This window comes from Erinaceus europaeus, chromosome 7 (genome assembly GCF_950295315.1).
Source record: "Erinaceus europaeus chromosome 7, mEriEur2.1, whole genome shotgun sequence".
Lineage (NCBI taxonomy): Eukaryota > Metazoa > Chordata > Mammalia > Eulipotyphla > Erinaceidae > Erinaceus > Erinaceus europaeus.
In genome coordinates this window covers 129,136,358-129,158,949 of record NC_080168.1, presented here as the reverse complement: position 1 = coordinate 129,158,949, position 22,592 = coordinate 129,136,358, and the positions used below count along the sequence as shown (strand labels likewise).

Below are 22,592 nucleotides of genomic sequence, written 5' to 3'. Positions count from 1 at the left end.
TCAGTGTACAGTTTTGTGCCTTCCTAATTATGTTTATTTTTATTTCTAATTCCTTTTTAAAAAATCTTATTATTGGATAGAGACACAGAAATTAAGATGGGAGGAGGTAGAGGAAAAGAGAGACACCCACAGCCCTGCTTCACCACTCGTGAAGCTTTCCCCCTGCAGGTGGGGACCAAGGGTTTGAACCCGGTCCTTGTGCACTGAAATGTGTGCTCAGCCAGGTGCACCACCGCCAGGCCCCCTCTAATCCTTTGAAATGTTATAAATGGAAAAGTTTCATATCTTGATTTTCTTCATTGCTACTTTATTGACATGACTTTTGATATTGGTCCTGCAATTCCGCTGGATATATTAGCTCTCATAGGTGTATGTGTGAGTGACAGGTAAGGCCTTGTCATCTGTGACCGTAATCTTACTTCTTCCTATTGGGATGGTCTTTGGTATTTGTCTTCTTTTTCCTGCCTGATTATTCTGCTTAGGGCTTCCAGTACTGTATTTATAAGATAGGGTAGAGGGGGGGGGTCCTTGTTTCTGAGAAAGGAGCTTTCAGTCTTTGACCCCTTGAATATATTAGCTGTGACTAAACAGATACATGGCCAGTTGGCTTTTCTTGTCCTCCTCACCTCTTCCGTGTCAATACAAATGATTGAACTTAAAAGAGAGGGCTGGGCAGTGGCTCACCCAGTTAGGCACATGATACTATATGCAAAGACCTGTACAAGGATCCAAGTTCAAGCCCCCACTCCCCACCTTCAGAGGGAAAGCTTGACAAGTGGTGAAGTAGGTCTGCAGGTGCCAGTCTGCCTAACTCTCTCCCCTCTCAATTTCTCTGTCCTATTCAATAAAATATGAAAAAGGGGGTGGATTTGTAATGCCAGTACCAAGCCCCAGTGATAACCCTGGTGGTAATATATATATTCTTCAAATATAATTCAGTTCACCACAGTTCAGTCTCAGATCATATCTGCTTCCTTAAATATCTCTATTTAAAGAATGCCATATGTACATTAGATCTTTTTTAAAGAGAAAAGACCAGCCTCTTTACTCATTTACTTTTTGCCACCAGGCTTATCAGTGGGGCTCAGGGCCTGCTCAGCTCACCAATCTTCATCTTTTCCTTCTGTGGGAGAATCGCCTAGAGCTCTGCTCCACTGCTTGCGAAGCTGCCCAGCCACGGACAGGGGTCGAGGGCTGAAATCTGGGTCACTGTGCTTTTTTTTTCTTACTAGAGCATTACTAAGCTCTAGTCACCCAATCTGGTCCCCTACGCCTACACTGAACTTCTCTGTTCCAGTCTCTTGGAAACAGAGTTGGCAGTCAGCTGAGGTCAAGAACAAACACCTCATCACAGACCCCTGCAAGCGTCAACCCGGCTTTGACCTAGCACGTTATGATTGGGCCCTCCTCAATCGCTATCGAACAGGCCATGGCCGGTGTGCCGCTATGTTCCATCGCTGGGGAGCCAGAGACGACCCGAACTGCCCCTGCGGCTCCAGACAGACTATGACCCACATAGTCAACGACTGCCACCTCTCCAGATTCAAAGGAGGTCTCGAAACTTGACATCAGGCTCAACCTGACGCTGTTGACTGGCTACGGAAGAAGGGCAAACGCTAGAAGAAGAAGACTAAGCTCTGATATTTTTACCAGAGAACTGCTCACCTTTGGCAGTACAGGACTGAACCTGAGACTTGCTGTTGCCTGACTGCAGGGACGGTTTCCCCACCCCACGACGTATTTTGCCCCTGAATATACACGTATATATTAACCAGAGCACTGCTCTGCTATACGGTGGTGCGGGATTGACCCTGGGGCCTCAGAACCTCAAGTACTAAGGGCTTTTTGCATAGCTATTATACTGTCTGCCCAGCCCGATATATTGTGGTGGTGCTAATGCCAAGACTCATGTTTCGTATTGTGCCCATGGAAAAAGAGGTTTGCATCACCTCAGACAAATGGGAGGAAGTCAGTTCACTTCCTCTTCACACCTTTTATCACAAAGTATTTATTAAAAATAACAACGGTAAAAATGATACATACATGGAAGTGAATGAAGATTTACAATCATAAAGGTACAAAAAAGACAACACTTAGGTTACAGTTCTATAAAACCTTTTAACACTGATCAGGCAGACATAAAAAGGAGGGAAAAAATCCTTTTAGTATATGTTCTTTGAAACCTATTTCCTGACTAAAATAATTGTTGAAACAACAACAACAACAAAAAACCAACACATAGAATAAGGCAGAGCTGCATTCAAAATCTCCAGTTCTCTGTTTATGCTACAGTGAATCTTTTTATCCACTGAGAACTTATTTTTCCATTTTTAAATGAAGGCAGAGTATGTGTTACTCATATTTAGTGGATGGGAATCCAAGATTCAGATTTATAGTCATTTGAATACTTATAATTAACATTCAGATTTTAAGATAGTTTTTGGTGAGACCTTTGTACATTATTAACTTTCCTCTACTTTCCCTCTAAGAATCTTGATTTGGGAAGCATTCTTCCCTTGACAAAACAAGAAAAGTGTTCTTGTTTGTCTGTGGAACCAACAGTCAGGCTTACAGGCTGGTCAAAGAAAGTATTAAAGAGCTGGGCCAAGCACCAGGGCTCCACCTTCAGTGAGCCGTGAGCCCTCTGGAAACTCCAGCTTCACTGTCGTTCTATCTAGAGATGGCATCAGGTTCCATTGTCAGCGGCCCCTCCTAGTTCTAACAGTGTATGTGTCCGCTGAACCAGCTACGTCAGTGCAAAATCACTCGTCTGTGGAGAGGACTCACAGTGCTGTCTGTGTGCAAATTTCATAATCAGTCCCCAGTTGCTTTATAGTGAAAATGAGTTATTGACACTGGATTTACCCACTTCCAGTCAGGGCTCATGCCCTCACACACAGAGATATGCTCAATTCTGACTGAAAATCTCAAAAATGTGTAAGTACTATAAGAAAAACTGGGAACTTCTGAAAACTCGTAATGTGTATTTTTATATGCTGGGTTTGCCCTCATAATCTCCCTGATAAGTAACACTCAGTTTGGACCAAAGTTCTAGCCAGATTTTAGAAATTATTTCTGTTCCTTACAGGTCAGAACAACTTGATTTGGAAGCACTTTCCAGTCAGCTGTCATCAGAATCTTCTCCTTTTCTGCAGAGAAAGATGCCGCAGTGTGTGTGTTGCCGGCAGGCTCTAAGCATACAGAGGTGTCTGTTACCATTGATCCTAACTATACAGCAAAAGAATCTCCTGGGGCTTCCAAACTGTCCGACAATTCCTGTATTTTTCATTTCTATCTTCTTTCATCGTCACCGTAGACTTTGTAATGCACAAAGCAGTGTCTCCTACCTCCTCAGTTTCTCAGACAAGCCCAAGCTCTCCAGGTATAATACCTGGGGTTAACTAAATGACTTCTTTGCAGACTGTACTCATTGCCAGTCTCCGAGCCTCTTTATTTTTTTAGACAGACACACTGACTGAAATCACAGGCCTGGAGCTTCCTTCAGTGTGGAGCCGGGCAGGCAACCTGGGCCACAGGTGTGACAGAGCCACACACAGTCCGAGTAAGCTATCTCGCTGGCCCGCTGAGCCTCCTTTAAAAAAATCATGATAATAGAGTAAATGTTTCCGGTGTATGAGTGTCTGTGGAAAGTGAGGAGAACCAGGACCAACTTTGTGGCAAAGTTTCCTAACTTGGGAATTTCCCAGGGGTGTAGACGGATGGACTGGAGGGAGCGTTCTCTCTGGGGCGGGTCAGAAGGGTGTAAACAGCTGGAAGGCTAGTCGTTCAAAGTGGGTTTTTTAAAAAAATTTTTTTAAGAAATGCACTTTAAAACATTTTCTCTTATGAATGTTTATTGTCTAAATATGGCTTAGTTTATGCTTATAAAAATGTTAGACATTTCATTTATTGATTTTTATTTTGAAAAGGGTCCTAAGGCAATTCTTATACAATTGGAAGCAAAGGAGAAGTAATGTGGCTAGGCTTTTATAGTTCCTACTTGTGAAAAATAGCGCAGTTCTACGAGAGAACTGTTTGACACTAACTTTTCTCCTAATACTAGAAAATCTATAAATCATTTACATAGATAAATGGGAAGAAGGCACAGCTGGTTATTAGTACAAGCATATACAGAATCGGAGAGACAGAAGCTTCACATCCTTATGCTACTGAGAGCCCTTAAGAACAGCTCTGCACTGTCAACAGTGTTTGCCACTTAAGAGCTAAGAGAATATAAAAAATCAGAACTCACTTAATGCAGAACAGATGGTCGTATATACTTGAATATAAAAATGTATTAAAATGCTAACATCAACCTAGACCAACCATGATGTGAAAAGTGCAAACCAAATTATAGAGGGCTTCACAAGGTCCTTTGAAGACGGGCCAACTCGCCCGTGGAAGCAAGCTAATGAGTCTCTCTTGTAGCTGGACGTCATCAGGACTTGTGAGAGCTTGAGGAGAGCAGTGCTGGCGAGGCGGCTCTGTCCAGACTGGGGACCGGCACCGGCATGGGGCTGTTCAGCAGTGTTGGGAACTGTGGAGACATGAGGTGTGCAGGAGTCATCGCAGACACCGGAGCAGCGGCCTGAGCGGCTGACAGCCCCGCGCCCAGCTGGGCCTGTCCCCGCCACCCTGTGCTCCCGAGGGGCGAGCTGGAGATGACGGCAGGACCACAGGAGCAAGCTGAGGCCAGACGTGTACACCTGCCTGTGACACTCCACATACGGTCGGTAAGTGCCGACAGTGCGCCTTGACGTTGGCCAGCACTTGTCCAAAGCCCGCAAAGACGCTCCAACTATAAACAACATGTTTTTATGTCCACAGGTTCAGAAAGCAAGATACCTTTGGGAGCTGAGGAAGGATTCTTTCTAATTAAATGATCAGACAGTAAGTGCCAAAACTTGAGAGTCAAGTTCTTTTCTATGTGAAGGTGTTCGGTTGTTGGGACAGTCACAACTTCTGACACCCAGTTTATGCTTTAAAGGAACACACCACACACACACACACACACACACACACACCACACACACAGTAGATTATCCAGGCGTGGGGCAGTGGTACATAAAGGACAGTGTGTGAGGACCCAGGTTCAAGCTCTGGCCCTCAGCCTAGCAGGGAGGCTTCCCAAGTGGCCAAGTAGTGCTGCATGTGTCCCTCTCTCTATCCAGTAGATCATCTGCCTGAGGTCACACTGTCAAAATGGGCTCCTGTGTTTAACTCCCCTTCCGTCGAGGCAAGTTAAATATCAAACTGGAGCCTTGACACGTCAGCACTAAAGCGCTGTGCCCGGCGCCTTAGAGCGTCTCGTCTGGAGCCTGTGGCGTAAGCTTGACTGCTCTCCCTGCCCTTTTCTTTCTGTTGCCATGAAGGCTTCAAAGTCCAGGGTGACTTTCACAGAGGGGTAAAGGTGACAGCAGACACACTATCCGGGCGAGCTAGTGGAGGGGGTGTCACAGAAGGTCTTCCCCACCTCTGACGGGCTTCTCCGGACAGACAGAAGGAAAGAAAGCACAGCACTGAAGCCGCCTGTGCACTGGGGGCCTGGGCTGCACACTACCCAAGGGGGCTGTTCGGCCGCCCCTGGCCCCAGTTTAAAAGAGAAAAAGTTACTTAAACAGCTCAGTTTGTTTTGCCACCAAGGTTATTGCTGGGAGTCTGTGGCTGCGTGACTCCACCATTCCCAATGTTTTTCTTGCCCCGTAATGTTAGGGGGAGACCACAGGACTGCTCCCCACTCTCAAGCTTGCCTCTGACATGGTGCTCCCACTTCTTGGCTGGGGACTCTACCCCGGGTCCTCACACATGCCCCCCCGGAGTTTATCCACAATTGTACAAAAGCTTTTGAGGTCTACGCTCCTGTCCACTGTCTCCACTGGTGTGAACTCTGGAAGATATTTTCACTTTTGTTTTTGCTGACCTTTCTAATTTTTGACATACGGTGTTGATTTCTGTCCACTGCTCGTTACGTGTTCCGCTAGTTTCCGTGACGGTTGAGTCACCTTTAATTGGACTCGTGGGCCATTTCCCGCCATCACACGTCACTACAACGCCTGCTGCCTCAAGTCTGAGGGTCGCTAGGGGCCTGGCCCCATGCACACGTCAGGGCTCTGCTGTGAGCAGTGTGTGATGGCTGCCTTAGCTTCCTCGTCTTTTCAAGTAGACTTGTCGGGCTGTAGCGATTAAATGAGAAACCGCAGCACGTGTTTACAGCAGCATCTCAAAGAGTTGTTAGCTTTCAACAAGTAACCGCGGCCACTTTCTCAAACCCAACTCAAGTTCTCCCTCGCAACTTCTCTCTGGTTTGAAAGATGGCTGTTTCAGATCGGCATCTGGACTAGCGTAAATCCTCCCCTTTTCCCGACTCTGCTGTGCTCTCTGGCCCTGCTCTCCGTGAGCACCAGGGAGGACTTTTTTTTTTAATATTTATTTTATTTTTTCCCTTTTGTTGCCCTTGTTGTTTTATTTTTGTAGTTGTTATTGTTGTTGTTGTTTCAGGGAGGACTTTCTAACCAGAGACTCACACTGCTCTTTCAGAAAAGCCCCCATGGCTATTTGATGGGGGCGTTCATTGGCACCTCGTGCAAAGGCTTCTCAGCTCCAGAAACTGCGCACTGGGGCAAATGCTCCGCCTACTGCCGCTTTCCCGTGGGTCTCCAGGGCTACTGATTGCTGGGCTGCCCAGGGGTGTTGCCTGCACTACGGACCCACAGCTTCTGGGAACCACTTTTTCCTTTTTCCTTTTTATTTGACAGGACAGAGAGAAACTGAGAGGTGGGCAGAGGAGGGAGAGGGAGAGACAGACAGACAACTGCGGACCTGCTTCACCCAGCCCCCTGGATTTACTTTTTCAGTCACAAAAGGAAACATTCTTGACAAAAATAATTTTCAGGGCCAGGTGGTAATGCACCCAGTTGAGCGCACACGTTACAATGTGCAAGGACCCAGGTTCAAACCCCCATTCCCGGTGTGTGTGTGTGTGTGGGGGGGTTCACTAGTGGTGAAAACATGCTGTAGGTTTCTCTCACCCTTTCAGTTTCTCTCTCAAATGTTTAAAAAAGAACAGCGTGTTCCCTAAAAAGGGCTAGCTATCTGGAATTTGAGAGTCCACCATCTGAACGACCCAGTCTCAAACCCACACGCCGGCCCTCTGGCCATGCTGTGCTGTCCCCCCTTCCAAAGGCAGCAGCTGTCTCTGCCCCGTCGGCCAGCTCAGCGGCAAGTGGGGAAGGCCGTGAAGGCCTGGCCCACCAGGAGCGAGAGAATCACGGCCAGCTTGGGCCGAGCCGGCTGCTCAGAGGGGAGAGGGGCAGGTCTGGGTGAAGCCTGCACTTTGCCTGGCTTTGCTCCGCTGCTTCTCTCCCCGTATCTGACAGCCGCAGCGCCGCTCCACCTCGTGAAGCCTCCCCACAGGACGGCGCACGGCGCTGTCAGTCACAGACATCAGTTCACAAGGAGCCAACACTCAGAATGCGACAGTGTGGCCACGCGGTGGCAGCTGGTGGTGCAGCGATTAGACCCCCAGCTCCCGGTCCCCGCCCGTGGGGCTCAGTGCTGACGCTGCGGCAGGTCTCTCTCCACCGCGAAGGCAGAGCAGCTGGCGGCGTGCTCACCTGCTCAGAGCTCTGCAGGACAGAGAGGCTGAGCCATGCGTGTGCGAGCCTTTATAAGATGGGACCTTGAAGCTGCTTTTTCTTTAATTTCCCCTTTTGCTGCCCTTGTTTTTTATTGTGGTGGTTATTATTATTGTTGTTACTGCTGTTGTTGTTGTTGTTGGACAGGACAGAGAGAAATGGAGGGAGGAGGGGAAGACAGAGAGGGGGAGAGAAAGACAGACACCTGCAGACCTGCTTCACCGCCTGGGAAGCGACTCCCTGGCAGATGGGGAGCCGGGGGCTCGAACCGGGATCCTTACGCTGGTCCTTGCGCTTTGCGCCACGTGCGCTTAACCCGCTGCGCTACCGGCCGACTCCCATTTGGTTTTTTTTTTTTAAGAGTTTAGTGCTCACAGTCAAAAGCTAGCCAAAACTCGGGGCCAGGTGGTGGTGCACCTGATTGAGTCCACATGTTACAATTCACAGGTTCAAGCCCAAGATCCCCACCTGCAGGGGGAAAGCTTTGTGAGTGGTGACACAGGGCTGCAGGCGTCTCTGTCTCTCTCCTCAATTCCTGGCTGTCTCTAGCTGATTTAAAAAAAAGAGGGGGTCGGGTGATAGCGCAACAGGTTAAAGCACACGTGGCACGAAGCATTTAAGGATCCGGGTTTGATCCCCCCCCCCCCCGGCTTCCCACCTGCAGGGGAGTCACTTCACAGGCGGTGAAGCAGGTCTGCAGGTGTCTGTCTTTCTCTCCCTCTCTGTCTTCCTCTCCTCTCTCCATTTCTCTCTGTCCTATCCAACAACAACATCAGTAACAGCAATAATAACTACAACAATTTTTTAAAAAGCAACAAAAGGCAAAAAAAAAAAAAAAAACTCAAGAAAAAACAAGTGGTCTGCAGCTCTCTGAGAGCTGCTCCATATGTGAGTGTCGAGGACAAGGTGCCCTTCTGCCTTCCCAGAAGAGAGCTGGCTTCTTCCCATGTGTGAGGTCCTGAGTTCAAACCCCGGCACCATGGGTACTGGCCAGTGACGTGGTGGTTCTCTCATAAAGCGCGGGATACTGCTGGAGAGGCCGCCCAGCTGTACTGCGAGGGCCCGGCTCCCGTCCCAGGACTGGAACTCCGGGCCCAAGGCCACGTCTGCCTCCCACGGCCGCCTTCGAGCGTCCCACGGGAACCTCGGCGAGGACGGACTGGCTTTTCAGGATGTGTGGGGACTCGGCCTCCTCTAGCTGCCCAGCACCTCCAGTCCGTCTCCACTTACCTGAAACAGCGTATTTGGCCCCTGCAGCCTGGCGGGACTCAGCGGAGCGACTGGGCTGAGGCTGCTCCAGAAGTGGACGCTGGAGAGCAGCGGGCTGGGGGTCAGGAGCAGGCCGCTCGGAGTCTGGGGAGGGAAGCACAGGACACGCCTGCAGAGAGCCTCCCCGCCTGGGGGCGGCTGCCCTCTGCCAAGCTGCAGTCCACCGAGCTCTCCCCGCGTGACGGGAAACGCTGGGAGAAAGTTCTGCATTGCTGGTCTCCATGGTTTCTTTAATCTGCTCCCTTCCCACATTGACTGAACAAGATCTACTGGTTATAAAAGCAGGGGAATCCCATGGAAGGGGCTTCATTTTTTCTTATCTGTGTTTCTCATGTTTCTGTGGCGAATCCATTAAATTACAAATAAGACACATTTTTTTTTCTTGCCTCCAGAGTCCTCTCTGGGGCTCGGTGTCAGCATTATGAATCCACTGTCCCAGTGGCTTTTTCTTATATTATTAGAAAGGACAGAGAAATTGAGAGAGGAGGGGGAGGTAGAGAGGGAGAGAGAAGGACAGACACCTGCAGGCCTGCCTCGCTGCTTGTGAAGTGACCCCCTGCAGGTGGGGAGCCGGGGGCTGGAACCGGGATCCTTGCACTTGGTACTATGTGCCCTTAACTAGCCCCAACACACGTTTTTTAATTAAATGTTGATTATCTGGAGAGAGAGAGAGAGAGAGAGAGAGAAGAGGCCTGCTTCGCCTGCAGGCGGCCGGGCGGGGCTTGGTCCCCATCTAAAGGGCCTCCTGACAGCACCCGCAGCCGTGTAACACGTCCAGAGCGGCCTTTTCAAAGCCCTGCACCGGGCCTCCTTCCAGGCCTCCTCCTGGCTGCGGGGCGGAGGCCAGTCGGTGTCCCCGACGATGGTCTGGGGGACAGGGCCCTGCACCGGGGCAGGTTGCGCGGGGCCGCAGCAGACGCAGCCCTGCCCAGCTGCCGCTGCCTGGAGGCCACGTCCCGGGCCGGGGTGGCTGCGCCGTCCGGGCGGACAGCCCCCAGACTGACGCGGCCCGAGTCGGCGCCTGCGCACCCCCAGCAGCGGCTCCAGGGCCCCAGAGACTCAGGCTCCGGGCACCGGTCCCCCCCGTAACATCAGAACCGCCAAGGTCTGGAGGCCGGACAGCGCGACCTGGGGAAACAGTGGCTCCAGGCCGGGGCGGTGGCGCCCGCGTCGCAGCGCGCAAGGACCCAGGTTCGACCCCCCAGCCCCCGCCTGCGGGGGGAAAAAGCTTCGCAAGCCGTGAAGCGGAGCTGCGGGTGTCTGTCCCCCCCTCCCCACCTTCTGGCTGTCTCTCTGCAATAAATGAAGTCAATACAAAAATAAGAACTGAGAAAGAAAAGGAACCAGGGCCGCTCCCCGGCAGGCAGCACGTCCCGTCCCGTCCTGTCCTGTCCTGTCCTGTCCTGCCCGAGGCCCTGGCCAGCACCTGGGGGCGGAGTGCCACAGTCTCAGTGCTCCGCAAACACCGGGGCTGGGGGTCTGCCGCAGCCGCACTTGCAAAGCGCTTCGAGCAGCGCTGGATGGGGACCTGGGGGGGTTAGGGGACGCGGGGCACGGCCGTCTGCAGGCCGCCACCGGCCGCCCCAGAGGCGCAGACACCAGGCTTCTGCCCCCGGCAGCACAGTCACGACCTGTGTGCAGACCCCGCGGTGGGCACGCTGAACCCACGGTGAACCCCCCGCACACGGGCAGCTACAGAACCCGCCTGCGCCTGCGCACAGCAGCCCCAGGCTCGCCATGTGCACCCCGCGCCTGCGCACCACGCCGTCCACGTGCACAAACTCCCCGCACCAGCATACCACGCCGTCCGCTGTGCGCAAACTCCCCGTACCTGCGCACCACACCGTCCACATGCACAAACTCCCCGCACCAGCGTACCACGCCGTCCACGTGCACAAACTCCCCGCGCCTGCGCACCACGCCGTCCACGTGCACAAACTCCCCGCGCCTGCGCACCACGCCGTCCACGTGTACCAAACTCCCTGCGCCTGCGCACCACGCCGTCCACGTGCACCAAACTCCCCGCGCCTGCGCACCTCGCCGGTCCACGTGCACCAAACTCCCCGTGCACCAAACTCCCCGTGCCTGCGCACCTCGCCGTCCACGTGCACCAAACTCCCCGCGCCTGCGCACCTCGCCGTCCACGTGCACCAAACTCCCTGCGCACCTCGCCGTCCACGTGCACAAACTCCCCGCGCCTGCGCACCTCGCCGTCCACGTGCACCAAACTCCCCGCGCCTGCGCACCACGCCGTCCACGTGCACCAAACTCCCCGCGCCTGCGCACCTCGCCGTCCACGTGCACAAACTCCCCGCGCCTGCGCACCTCGCCGTCCACGTGCACAAACTCCCTGAGCCTGCGCACCTCGCCGTCCACGTGCACAAACTCCCTGAGCCTGCGCACCTCGCCGTCCGCGTGCACCACGCTCCCCGCGCCTGCGCACCACGCCGTCCACGTGCACAAACGCCCCGCACCTGCGCACCACGCCGTCCACGTGCACCACGCTCCCCGCGCACCACGCGCCTGCAACCACGCCGTCCACGCGCACCACGCTCCCCGCACCTGCGCACCTCCCCGCGACCCCGCACCCCCGCTGGCAGGAAAGCACTTGCCGCGCTCCTGTGCGGCTAACAGCATAACACAGCCCCCAGCTGACCTCGCACTAGTGCCGCCGCAGCGAGCGGCTAAGTTTCCCACGCAGAGGGCACGAAGGCTACGTGTCCAGCGGCCCCCCGATGGGGCTCCGCCTTGAAGACGCCACGAGGCCCTCAAGCCCTCAGAGGCCGTCGCGCTCCCGGGGACGTCACGGGGCCTGCGTCGCGGGGCTACGCGTCACGGAGCGGGCGTGGGCGGCCGCGCATGCGCGGAACCCGCCAGGCCGGGGACCGAACGCGCAGGGGCACGAGCAGCCCGCCCTCGTCGCCGGTGTGGCCCGGGGAGCGCCGGCGGGCGGGCGGGCGGGCCGGCGGGGGCTCCTCTTACCTGGGCGGTGAAGAAGGCGGGGGTGAGGGACCCCGACGGCAGCGCCGGGCTGCTGAGGGCGACGGAGCCCATGTCGGTGGCCGCCGCGAGCACCAGCGGCGACGCGCAGAGCTCCAGGCCTTTGGGCTTCTTGGCCCTGGGGGGCGGGCACGGCGGCCGGCTCTTGGAGCCCGACGACGACAGGTTCAGGGGCTCCGGCTCCTGGCAGGCGGCCTCCGGGAAGAGGGGCGAGGCGGGGGCCGGGGCCGGGGCCGGGGACGGGGAGCGCGACGAGGCGGACGGCGACGGGGTCGGGGACGGCGACGGGGACGGGGACGGGGACGGGGACGACACGCTGGCCGCGGGGGGCAGCCGCACGGAGGCGACCGTGGCGGGGGCGGCGGCGGGCAGGGGGCGGCCCCGGTGGGACACGAAGCGGATGACCGTCCGGACCTCGTCGTCGGGGCTGCGGTCGGGCCGCTCGGCCTCGGCCTCGGCCTGGCGGGGTCCGGGCGCGCCGTGCAGGGCGCCGCGGGGGAAGGACGAGAACAGCCCCGAGCGCGGCGGGTACTGGCGGCGGCCGCCGCTCCTGGGCGCCGCGTCGGGGGCCGCCGGGCGGTCGTCGGGCAGCGGCAGCGGCAGCGGCAGCGGCAGCAGGAGGCCGTCCCGGGCCGCGTCGGCCGAGGGCGCGTCGGTCCTGAGGATCTCCGGGAAGGACACGAACTTGTACACGAACTTCTGCCCGATGACCTTCTTGATGATGTTCTGGGGGCGCGCGGGAGACAGACAGACAGACAGACAGGCAGCCGGTCAGTGTCCGGGAAGTGGCGAGTTCCAGCCCCAGACAGACAGGCAGACAGACAGGCAGCCGGTCAGTGTCCGGGAAGTGGCGAGTTCCAGCCCCAGACAGACAGACAGGCAGCCGGTCAGTGTCCGGGAAGTGGCGAGTTCCAGCCCCAGACAGGCAGACAGACAGACAGACAGGCAGGCAGACAGACAGCCGGTCAGTGTCCGGGAAGTGGCGAGTTCCAGCCCCAGACAGACAGGCAGGCAGGCAGCCGGTCAGTGTCCGGGAAGTGGCGAGTTCCAGCCCCAGACAGACAGACAGACAGACAGACAGCCGGTCAGTGTCCGGGAAGTGGCGAGTTCCAGCCCCAGACAGGCAGACAGACAGACAGACAGGCAGGCAGACAGACAGCCGGTCAGTGTCCGGGAAGTGGCGAGTTCCAGCCCCAGACAGACAGGCAGGCAGGCAGCCGGTCAGTGTCCGGGAAGTGGCGAGTTCCAGCCCCAGACAGACAGACAGACAGACAGACAGACAGCCGGTCAGTGTCCGGGAAGTGGCGAGTTCCAGCCCCAGACAGGCAGACAGACAGACAGACAGGCAGGCAGACAGACAGCCGGTCAGTGTCCGGGAAGTGGCGAGTTCCAGCCCCAGACAGGCAGACAGACAGACAGACAGGCAGACAGGCAGACAGCCGGTCAGTGTCCGGGAAGTGGCGAGTTCCAGCCCCAGACAGGCAGACAGACAGACAGACAGGCAGGCAGACAGACAGCCGGTCAGTGTCCGGGAAGTGGCGAGTTCCAGCCCCAGACAGGCAGACAGACAGACAGACAGGCAGGCAGACAGACAGCCGGTCAGTGTCCGGGAAGTGGCGAGTTCCAGCCCCAGACAGACAGGCAGACAGACAGGCAGACAGGCAGCCGGTCAGTGTCCGGGAAGTGGCGAGTTCCAGCCCCAGACAGACAGACAGGCAGCCGGTTAGTGTCCGGGAAGTGGAGAGTTCCAGCCGCACAGCAGCGCCCAGACCCTGCAGGTTCCCGCACCGGGCGGGGGAGGGGCACAGCCATCAGACCCGGATCCCAGGGGCTGGGCGGCAGCCCAGTGGGGAGAGGACCAGACCTGCAGGCCTGGCACTGTGTGTGAGTGTGAGTGTGAGTGTGAGTGAGTGTGTGTGTGTGTGTGAGTGTGTGTGAGTGTGTGTGTGAGTGTGTGTGTGTGTGAGTGTGTGTGTGAGTGTGTGTGTGTGTGTGTGTGTGTGAGTGTGCGTGTGCGTGTGTGTGTGTGCGCGTGTGTGTGAGTGTGTGTGTGTCTGTGTGAGTGTGTGTGTGTCTTTGTGTGTGAGTGTGTGAGAGTGTGTTTGTGAGTGAGTGAGTGAGTGTGTGTGTGTGAGTGAGTGTGTGTGTGAGAGTGTGTGTGTGTGTGTATGTGAGTGTGTGTGTGTGTGTGAGTGTGTGTGTGAGTGTGTGTGTGAGTGAGTGTGTGTGTGTATGTGAGTGTGTGTGTGTGTGTGAGTGTGTGTGTGAGTGAGTGTGTGTGTGAGTGTGTGTGTGTGAGTGAGTGTGTGTGTGAGTGAGTGTGTGTGAGTGAGTGTGTGTGTGAGTGAGTGTGTGTGAGTGAGTGTGTGTGTGAGTGAGTGTGTGTGAGTGTGTGTGTGTGTGTGTGTGTGAGTGAGTGTGTGAGTGTGTGTGTGAGTGTGTGTGTGTGTGTGAGTGTGTGTGTGTGTGAGTGTGTGTGTGAGTGTGTGTGTGTGTGTGTGTGTGAGTGAGTGTGTGTGAGTGTGTGTATATGTGTGTGAGTGTGTATATGTGAGTGTGTGTGTGAGTGTGTGTGTGTGAGTGTGTGTCTGAGTGTGTGTGAGAGTGTGTGTCTGAGTGTGTGTGTCTGTGTGTGTGTCTCTGTGTGTGTGTGTGTGAATGTGAGTGTGTGTGTGAATGGTGCGCTGGCTTCTTTCTTGTTTGAAACTCTCTAGTAGCTCCTGTGAATTGAATGAATCTTAAAGAAAAATATTGGGCCAGCATTCCAGTTAGGCTGATTGCTGCCTTCCCCCCCCCCACTGCCACTAAGGTTATTGTTGGCATGGCAAACCCACTGCTTTCAGCCCCCATTTCTTCTGTTTTTTTTTAAATATTTATTTATTCCCTTTTGTTGCCCTTGTTTTATTATTGTTGTTATTGATGATGTCATTGTTGTTGGATAGGACAGAGAGAAATGGAGAGAGGAGGGGAAGACAGAGAGGGGAGAGAGACAGACACCTGCAGACCTGCTTCACCACCTGTGAGGTGACGCCCTTGCAGGTGGGGAGTCGGGGGCTTGAACCAGGATCCTTACGCCGGTCCTTGTGCTTTGTGCCACCTGCGCTTAACCCGCTGCGCTACGGCCCAAACCCCGTTACCACTTCTTAAGCACTTTTTTTTTTTACTTTGCAGCCAGCACTGTTCATGCCTTATCTCCTATAACATGCACAATCATCCACAGCAGGTTTGTTATTTCCACCTTTAATCAGGGGCTTGAATAAGCTCAGCACACCCAGTGGTGGGGCCTGTGGCGGCTGCGTTTCCCCCACAGGAATGCAGCATTGTCTTTCAGTCAGTCCTCTGGGGCCTGTGGGAATTCAGTGAAATAATAATGGGGAGACGGGGTCAGGCGGTGGCACAGCGGGTTAAGTGCAGGTGGCGCAAAGCACAAGGACCGGCATAAGGATCCCGGTTCGAGCCCCCGGCTCCCCACCTACAGGGGAGTCGCTTCACAGGCGGTGAAGCAGGTCTGCAGGTGTCTGTCTTTCTCTCCCCCTCTCTGTCTTCCCCTCCTCTCTCCATTTCTCTCTGTCCTGTCCAACAACGAGGACAGCAATGACAACAATAACAGGGAAAACAAAATGGGGAAAAATGGCCTCCAGGAGCAGTGAATTCATAGTGCAAGCACGAGCCCCAGCAATAACCCTGGAGGCAAATCAAATCAATCAATAAAATGATGGGAAGACATGGTGTAAGCGAGAAAGAATCCTGCAAGTGCTGAGTCATCATCACCAGACACCTGTGTCTTCTCTGACCCGGCAACCTCTTGCTCCCCTTTTTAACTTTCTGCCAAGAAAGGACCTGGAGGAAAAACAAACCCTGTACTGTGGAGACAGGCCGTGGCCACGGGCACCTTCAGTCATTAGGGACCTGCCTGTGGCCCCCTGGCTCTCAGTGGTGTGGTGCCAGACAGACAACCTGGCGCCTCAGAGCCCAGGAATGAAGGGCGTTTGCATGGTCACCAGGCTGTCTTCCCAGCCCCAGGTCTTCTAGAAGCTTTAAAGAGAAGCCCTGCCCACTTGGGAAAGAGAGAGACAGGCTGGGAGTATGGATCGGCGTGTCAACGCCCATGTTCAGCCGGGAAGCAATTACAGAAGCCAGACCTTCCACCTTCTGCATCCCACAGTGACCCTGGGTTCATACTCCCAGAGGGATAGAGAATGGGAAAGCTATCGGGAGGGGATGGGATACGGAGTGCTGGTGATGGGAATTGTGTGGAGTTGTACCCCTCTTATCTATGGTTTTTGTCTGTTTCCTTTTATAAATAAAACTGTTAAGAGAGAGAGAAAGACCCTATCTTTACTGATGGGTTCTGGTGTCCAGGGTCAGCACTGAGCCAGTTTCTAAGGAGTCATTGGGAGGCTGTTATTCAGGTTTATCTCAGGGCGGGTGCAGTACCTCCCTTGGCTAGTGCACTGCTTTGCTGTGCAGACACTGAAGGGAGTTTTGCTGCTGCGGCCTCTTTTCACCATACTCTGCTTCTCTGTATACAAAAGCAATCAAACAAAAACTTAGGGACTGGTGTGGTGGCCCACCCGGTAGGGGCACAAACTGACCGTGTTCAAGTACCCTGGTTCCTACTTGCAGGAGGGGAGCTTCATGCATAGACTGGTGTCTCTCCTTCTCTGCCTCTCTCTCTCTCTCTGTCTCTCTCTGAAAAAAAAGCCGGGGCCAGGTGGTGGCGCACCTAGTTAAGTGCACACATTACAGTGCGCAAGGACCCAGGTTCAAAGCCCTGGTCCCCACCTGCAGGGGGAGAGCTTCACAAGTGGTGTAGCAGGGCTGCAGGTGTCTCTCTGTCTCTCTCTCTCTCTACCTCCCTCACCCCTCTCAATTTCTGTCTGTCCCTCTCCAACAATAATAAAATAATAAAAAAATAAAATAAAAAGCCACCAGTAGTGGTGGGGCTGTGCAGGGACCGTGCCCCAGCTATAGCCCTTGTGGCAAAAAGAAGAAGGAGAAATGTGACGTGCCAAGAGAGACAGACAGAGACATCAGAGTGTCGCTGTTGGACAAGCCGCGTAGGGAGCAAACAGGAATTCTGTATCCTGCAAGTCCCGTATTCTGCCAGCGCAATCGTTTTCGACGAGCTCCCCTCCTGCAGAGAAGAAAAGAGAGCCAGCGGCGGGCAAGGCCGTCAAGAAAAGGAAGGGGCAGCGCACAGGCCTGCCCGCTGACAAGAACCCCGGGGCCCGAGCACAGCACTGACCCGCGGGGCTCGTGGTGTCCCCAGAGCCCCGCACCACCGTGTGCTGGGAGCCGGCACAAGAGGCCGCAGGAAACTGATGGGGACTGCAGAGAGCTCCAGGCACACGGAGGACACTGGCCATTTCCTAGAGTGTGGGGGTCGGATGGGGGCGGAGGGACAGCTGCAAGGTAAGGGCTGGGCTAGGCGGAGTGGAAATACATTTTTATTAAAAAAATTTAAGACTTCACGTATTTATTTTAATTGATAGGAACAGAGAAATTGAGAGGGCGGGAGAGCCCCAGTGATAATCCCGGAGGCAAAAAGAGAGGGAGAGGGAGGAGAGGGAGGAGAAGGGGGGAGCGAGGCCCACCAAAGCCCTGCCCAGCTCTGCCCAGGCTTCTGGTGGTGCTGGTGACGGAACCTGGTATCGCAGAGTCCCCTGTCCAGTCCCTGTGGAGTCTCCTCAGCCCCCTTTTTAGTAATGCCTATGAGCAGGCAAGCCCAGAGCCCCAAACAGCTCAGCATCGAGTCTCCTTGCAGTCCTCCCTCCAGGACCCGCACGCCTTTGCTGCTCATGGAATACGGGCCACCTGACAACCCAGGTGTGTGTGTGTGTGGGGGGGTGAGCTGGGAGGGCCTCCCCCAGGGACTGAGAGACAGATGTGCACATCTGCTCCCCTTGGCCTGTGGGACTGGCCTCTCTGCTCCTAAGAACCCAGGACAACCAACCAAGGGGACGACCTGAGTGGCGATTCCGGGGCAAAGGGGGGTGGCCAGCTCCACTGAAGTCACTTCCTGTCTGCTGCTGTGGTGATGGGCTGGGCGCGGGAGGCAGCTCTGCCAACCCCCCAGCCCCTCTGGCTGTGGAGAAGCCTCCTGAGAGTCTCACCCCTGAGTGTGTAGGGGCAGGAGGGTCCTGCTTTGCTTTCTTGCCATGAGAACAGAAGCCTGGGGTGTGTCTCAGGGTCCTTCCTGCCACCTCCTCCCACAGCAGGGGAGGCAGGCTGGGAAATGGGCCCATATGGGGTGTGGGGAGCAAAGCTGACAGCCCAGGTGTGTGTGTGTGTGTGTGTGTGTGTGTGTGTGTCCCCTGATGGTGGGGCGGGGCACCTGGGAAAGGCTTGGGGGCCAGTGCCCACCATGCAGGTGTGGGGTCCCCAGCCCAGGCTCTCGGTGTCCCCACCACTTGTGAGTGACCGGGAACCGCAGGACGCCTGACCTTGGAGTTTGCAACATGCCCTTCCTGTTCTCAAAACTGAAACTCACACACATACTTCTCTCTCTCTAGATAAATATAAATAAAAATAAAGAAACTTAAACACAGGGGCCAGGTGACGGTGCACCTAGTTAATAATAAGCACAAGGACGCGGGTTCAAGCCCCTGGCCCCTCCACCTGTAAGGGGAAAGCTTCCACGAGTGGTGAAGCAGGGCTCCAAGTGTCTCTCCGTCTCTCTCCTTTACCTCCCCCTCCCCTCTCAATTTCTCTCTGTCTCAATCCAAAAATAAATTTAAAAAAAATATATGAAAAACAAACAACCGTGAACTCATCCACAGTTTGCTAGGCGGGTAGGAGAGGCTGTGCAGACGACTCTCCCAGTGTCCGTCAGCTTGTTTCTTTCTTTCTCTCCTCATTTGCTTTGAGAAGGGCTGGGGTGGGGGAACAGGTAGAGAGAAGAGATGCCTCATGACTGTTCCACCACCAGAGCCCCCCCAGTACTGTCCCTGGTGCTTCCATGTGGTGGCGGGGCCGGAACCCAGGACCAAGCACATGGCAAGGTGCAGGCTCAACCCGCGAGCTCTCTCGCTCCCCAGGGTCACCCTGTCTTCTTCAGCCAGCACAGGCAGCAGGGCAGGCCAGGGGGCAGAGCGCAGGAGGACTCCAAAACACCGTCTCTCCCTGGCCGTGTGCCTCAGTCTCCCCATCTCTGAAGGGATGAACCCATCTACCCACATCTTCCTGGGATCCAGGAAGAAAATCCCCAAGATGCACTTTACAGCAGGATTCTGACACGGCCACAGGGATCAGCCCTCAGCACACACCAGCTGTCAGCTCCATCACCCGCCCTCCCCTCCCCTCCCCTGAGGCCCACACAGAAACCAACACCCACTGAGCAGACCACACTGCTCAGAAGGTCGCCCATCCGCTCCCCTTGCCACCTCCACATCTGGTCTGCACAGCTGTGGGGTCTGATTTCACTGAATTCAGACGAGACCCAGACGCGAGGCTGACGGCTGACAGTGCCGCCAGAAAGCCTCACAGGCCGACCTGCTCCGGGCCTGGAAAACTCAGCCCCTTGCTGTAATCCCTCATGGTCTCTGGGGTCCTTTATTAATACTTTATTTTGGATGGAGACTGAGAAGTTGAAAGGGAAGGAGGAGAGAAACACACACACACACACACACACACACACACACACACACTTGCAGGCCTGATTCACCACTTGTAAAGTGTCTACCATGCCAGTGGGGACCACAGGCTTGAACCCGGGGCCTTGTGCAAGGTAATGTGTATGCCTCTGCCCAGCCCCTCTGGGGTCCTTTCCAGCCCTGACACCAGCAGCAAGTGTTTCTCTGTGCCTTTCCTTCTGCCTGCACCCAGTGTTCCTGATGGGGGAAAGAGGGCCACCAGAGGGGTACCGGACACAAGGGGACCACCCATGGCCTGGGCTGCACCCACAGGGGCTCCTGGGGGGACTGCTGCAGGGGCCAGGGAAGGAAGGGCATTTAGAGTCTTTGCTGCAGGGAGCTGGGGAGGGGGCCCAGGGCAGTGGGGTGCTGCACTCCTGTCTGGCTTTTGGCAGGAAGTGTCACGGGGCAGCCGGACAGTGAGGGCCCCAGGCCCAGGCCCAGACAGTCTCAGCTTGCTCTGAGCACTACCTGGTTTCAAGCACAAAGTGGAGTGCGGGGACAGCCGTGAGGGAGGGCTGTCGCGGCTCTGGGCTCTGCCGTGGGGAGGTTGCTCAGCTCCATGACTCTGAGTGCAGGCTCTGGGCAGACCGAGGTTTCACTTGGACCTGCTACTTAGCCTCTCAGAATCAGTACCCACACTGTGACTAAGTACCCCCATGGCTGACATGGGCCCTGGGGCTGGAGACAGCTCACCTGGCACAGTGTGGATTGACCGTGGGTTTGTACCCAGGCACCACCAGAGGGAGCCCCTAGGCCGCCACAGTGGTGCTGTGACGTCTCCTCTCACTGCTTCTGCCTCGGCCTCTCCCATAAAGAATGGAAATGATTGGGGGCTGGGTGGTGTCACACACGGTTGAGCGCACGTGCTGCCGTGCACAAACACCCAGGTTCAAGCTTCATGACCAGGGAAGGAGGGCTGCAGGTCTTCCTCTCCCTCTCCCTCTCTCACTCCCTCTTTCTTTCTAATTTCTGTCTCTAGCTAATATAAAATCATTACTTACTACTCTGCAGGGCAGGCCTGTCTGGGTCACTCAGGGGCCCTCAGCTTGTCCCCCAGAGTTGCATAAGCTGTGACTACAACGGGCCCTGGGAGGCTAGACCAGTCACATGGTCACAAAACAAGTCAGTCTGCTTAAAAATAACTAGCTCTGCGCCTGGGCTAAGACAAGTGCGTCCAGGCATGTGAGCCTCCCCCAGCTCCTGGGGGCACACCCATGGGGCCGGGATCCAGATCAGCTGTTGTCAGCTCAGGGGCAGGAGGTGGGAAGCAGCCTGGCTGCCAGGCAGCAGCTGGACCTGGTGGGTGACGGGCGTGTGAGGGGTTGGGGGAGGAGGTGCCAGGTGGCACCCTTCACTGGCCTGCAACGCCCCCTGCAGCCTGCACACCCTTCCAGATGGCACCTGGGGAGGGGCTGGGGGGGGTGTGAGCCAAGTTTGCAAACAGCTTCCACAACCAGAAGCTTGCAGATGACCCGGCTGCCCAGAGACCCTCTGCAGGATCGCTGACCATCTGCAGCAGGTCAGGGTGGGAAGGCAGAGAGGAGCCTCACACCACACCAGACCCCGAGCTCTGGGCATGGATGGAACCCCCAGCACACAAGACAGCCCCCAAAGGAGCCCAGGCCCAGGGCATCCATCCATGCACGGCCCACGCAGACCCTCGGGGAAGTTCCAGGATGCAAATGCTTGCCGTACTTTTGACTCTCTAGCCCGGCCTGTGAATGTGTCATTTCCTCTCTGCAAAATTCCTCTGGGGCGTGGAGGGGCATCAAGGATACTGCCAGGGCCAGGCTTGCTGGCAGCAGGGGGGTCTCAGGACCCTCAATGTTCCTGTCCTGACCAAGCCCCAATTTACAACGACTGGCCCAGTGAACCAAAGAAGGCGATGCTTTCGACTTCCTGGAAGACAAGGCCCATCCTTGACTGGGCCTCCTGTCCTCCCCTCCAGCCCCTTTGATGAAGCAGCAGGGTGGACGAGGAGAAGCTTGGGGTTGCTGTGGAGATGGGAGGATTCTCTTCAATCTCCCAGTACAGGTCACTTCAACCTCCCAGTACAGCTCTCTGCTTAGCGCCACCCCTGCCAAGGACAGCAGAGGCCCAGGTTCCGGGGAAGCTTCCCGGTTTCCTTGAAGCTAGAGGCTCCAACTCCCTGGAGCCTCAGCAGGAGACAGACTCCTTCTGCCCCCGGGCAGGGCAGTTGTAGGGAGCAGCAAGCAGTGCAGGCCCAAAGCAGAAGGGGTGATGGTGCCAAGCCAGATCCCAGGCATCAGGGCTGAAGGCTGGGAATGTGACATGCCCACCACTGGGCTGGGCAAAGAAAGGGCAGGCAGAGATGCTGACTGCTAAGACGCCACTCTGTGGCTTACACCCTTACTTAGCTGCAATAACCTGGCCGTAAAGCTCCGACTCATTCATTCATTCATTTTCATTCATTTATTCATTCCTTCCTTCATTCATTGTGTGTGACAGACACCAGAGCACCATGCCACCACTTATGACACTATATTTAGTTTTGGCTTTGGTTTTGTTTGTTTTTCTTTTTTACTAACTTGATTTATTGGGTAGAGACAGCCAGAAATCAAGAAAGAAAAGAAAAAAGGAATCCACCAGCCGGGAGTGGTGGATTCATAGTGCTGGCACTGAGTCCCAGCAATAACCCTGGTGGCAGTAAAAAATAAATCTTAACAAAGGCTGTGGTACATGGACACAGCGGGCTACCCCTGGGCTGTGAGGAATGAAGTGTCGCCTGTTGCTACAACTTGGAGGAACTTGACGAACTTGTGTTACATGAGATAGGACAGCAGGAGGAGGAGAAATACCACATGATCTCACCCACAGCTGAGATTACAAAAAAGAAAGTGAGGCCAGGGAGGTAGCACAGCAGATTATGCCACAGACTTTCATGCCTGAAGCACCAGAATTCCTAGGTTCAATTCCCGGCCACACCACACGCCGCAGCTAAACAGTGCTCTGGTTATAAAGAAGGGCTGAGTGCAAATGCAGGGTGAGACTTACTGCCTAGGGTTTAGCGCCGCGGGTCCCAGGAGCCTGA

At 55.3% G+C, this 22,592-nt stretch overlaps 1 protein-coding gene and 1 long non-coding RNA gene across 3 annotated transcripts in view; one reads left to right on the top strand and one right to left on the bottom strand.

Annotated features, from left to right (window-relative positions):
- Window positions 1-1,988: 1,988 nt before the first annotated feature.
- ELK3 (ETS transcription factor ELK3) overlaps window positions 1,989-22,592 on the bottom strand; it is an 83,809-nt gene continuing 63,205 nt past the window's right edge. The window contains exons 3-5 of one of the 2 annotated variants that reach the window (XM_060195579.1): window positions 11,886-12,629; window positions 8,865-8,987; window positions 1,989-4,537 (exon numbers count right to left, since the gene is read on the bottom strand). In XM_060195579.1, the coding sequence (XP_060051562.1) occupies window positions 4,439-4,537; window positions 8,865-8,987; window positions 11,886-12,629 (966 nt within the window). In that variant the 3' untranslated portion in view covers window positions 1,989-4,438. The remainder of the gene's footprint in view (window positions 4,538-8,864; window positions 8,988-11,885; window positions 12,630-22,592) is intronic. The other variant, XM_060195580.1, reaches the window with a different exon arrangement.
- On the top strand, window positions 4,534-7,063 carry LOC132539538 (uncharacterized). Its single transcript, XR_009550895.1, has 2 exons — window positions 4,534-4,729; window positions 4,828-7,063. It is a non-coding gene; the product is annotated as an uncharacterized LOC132539538 (long non-coding RNA).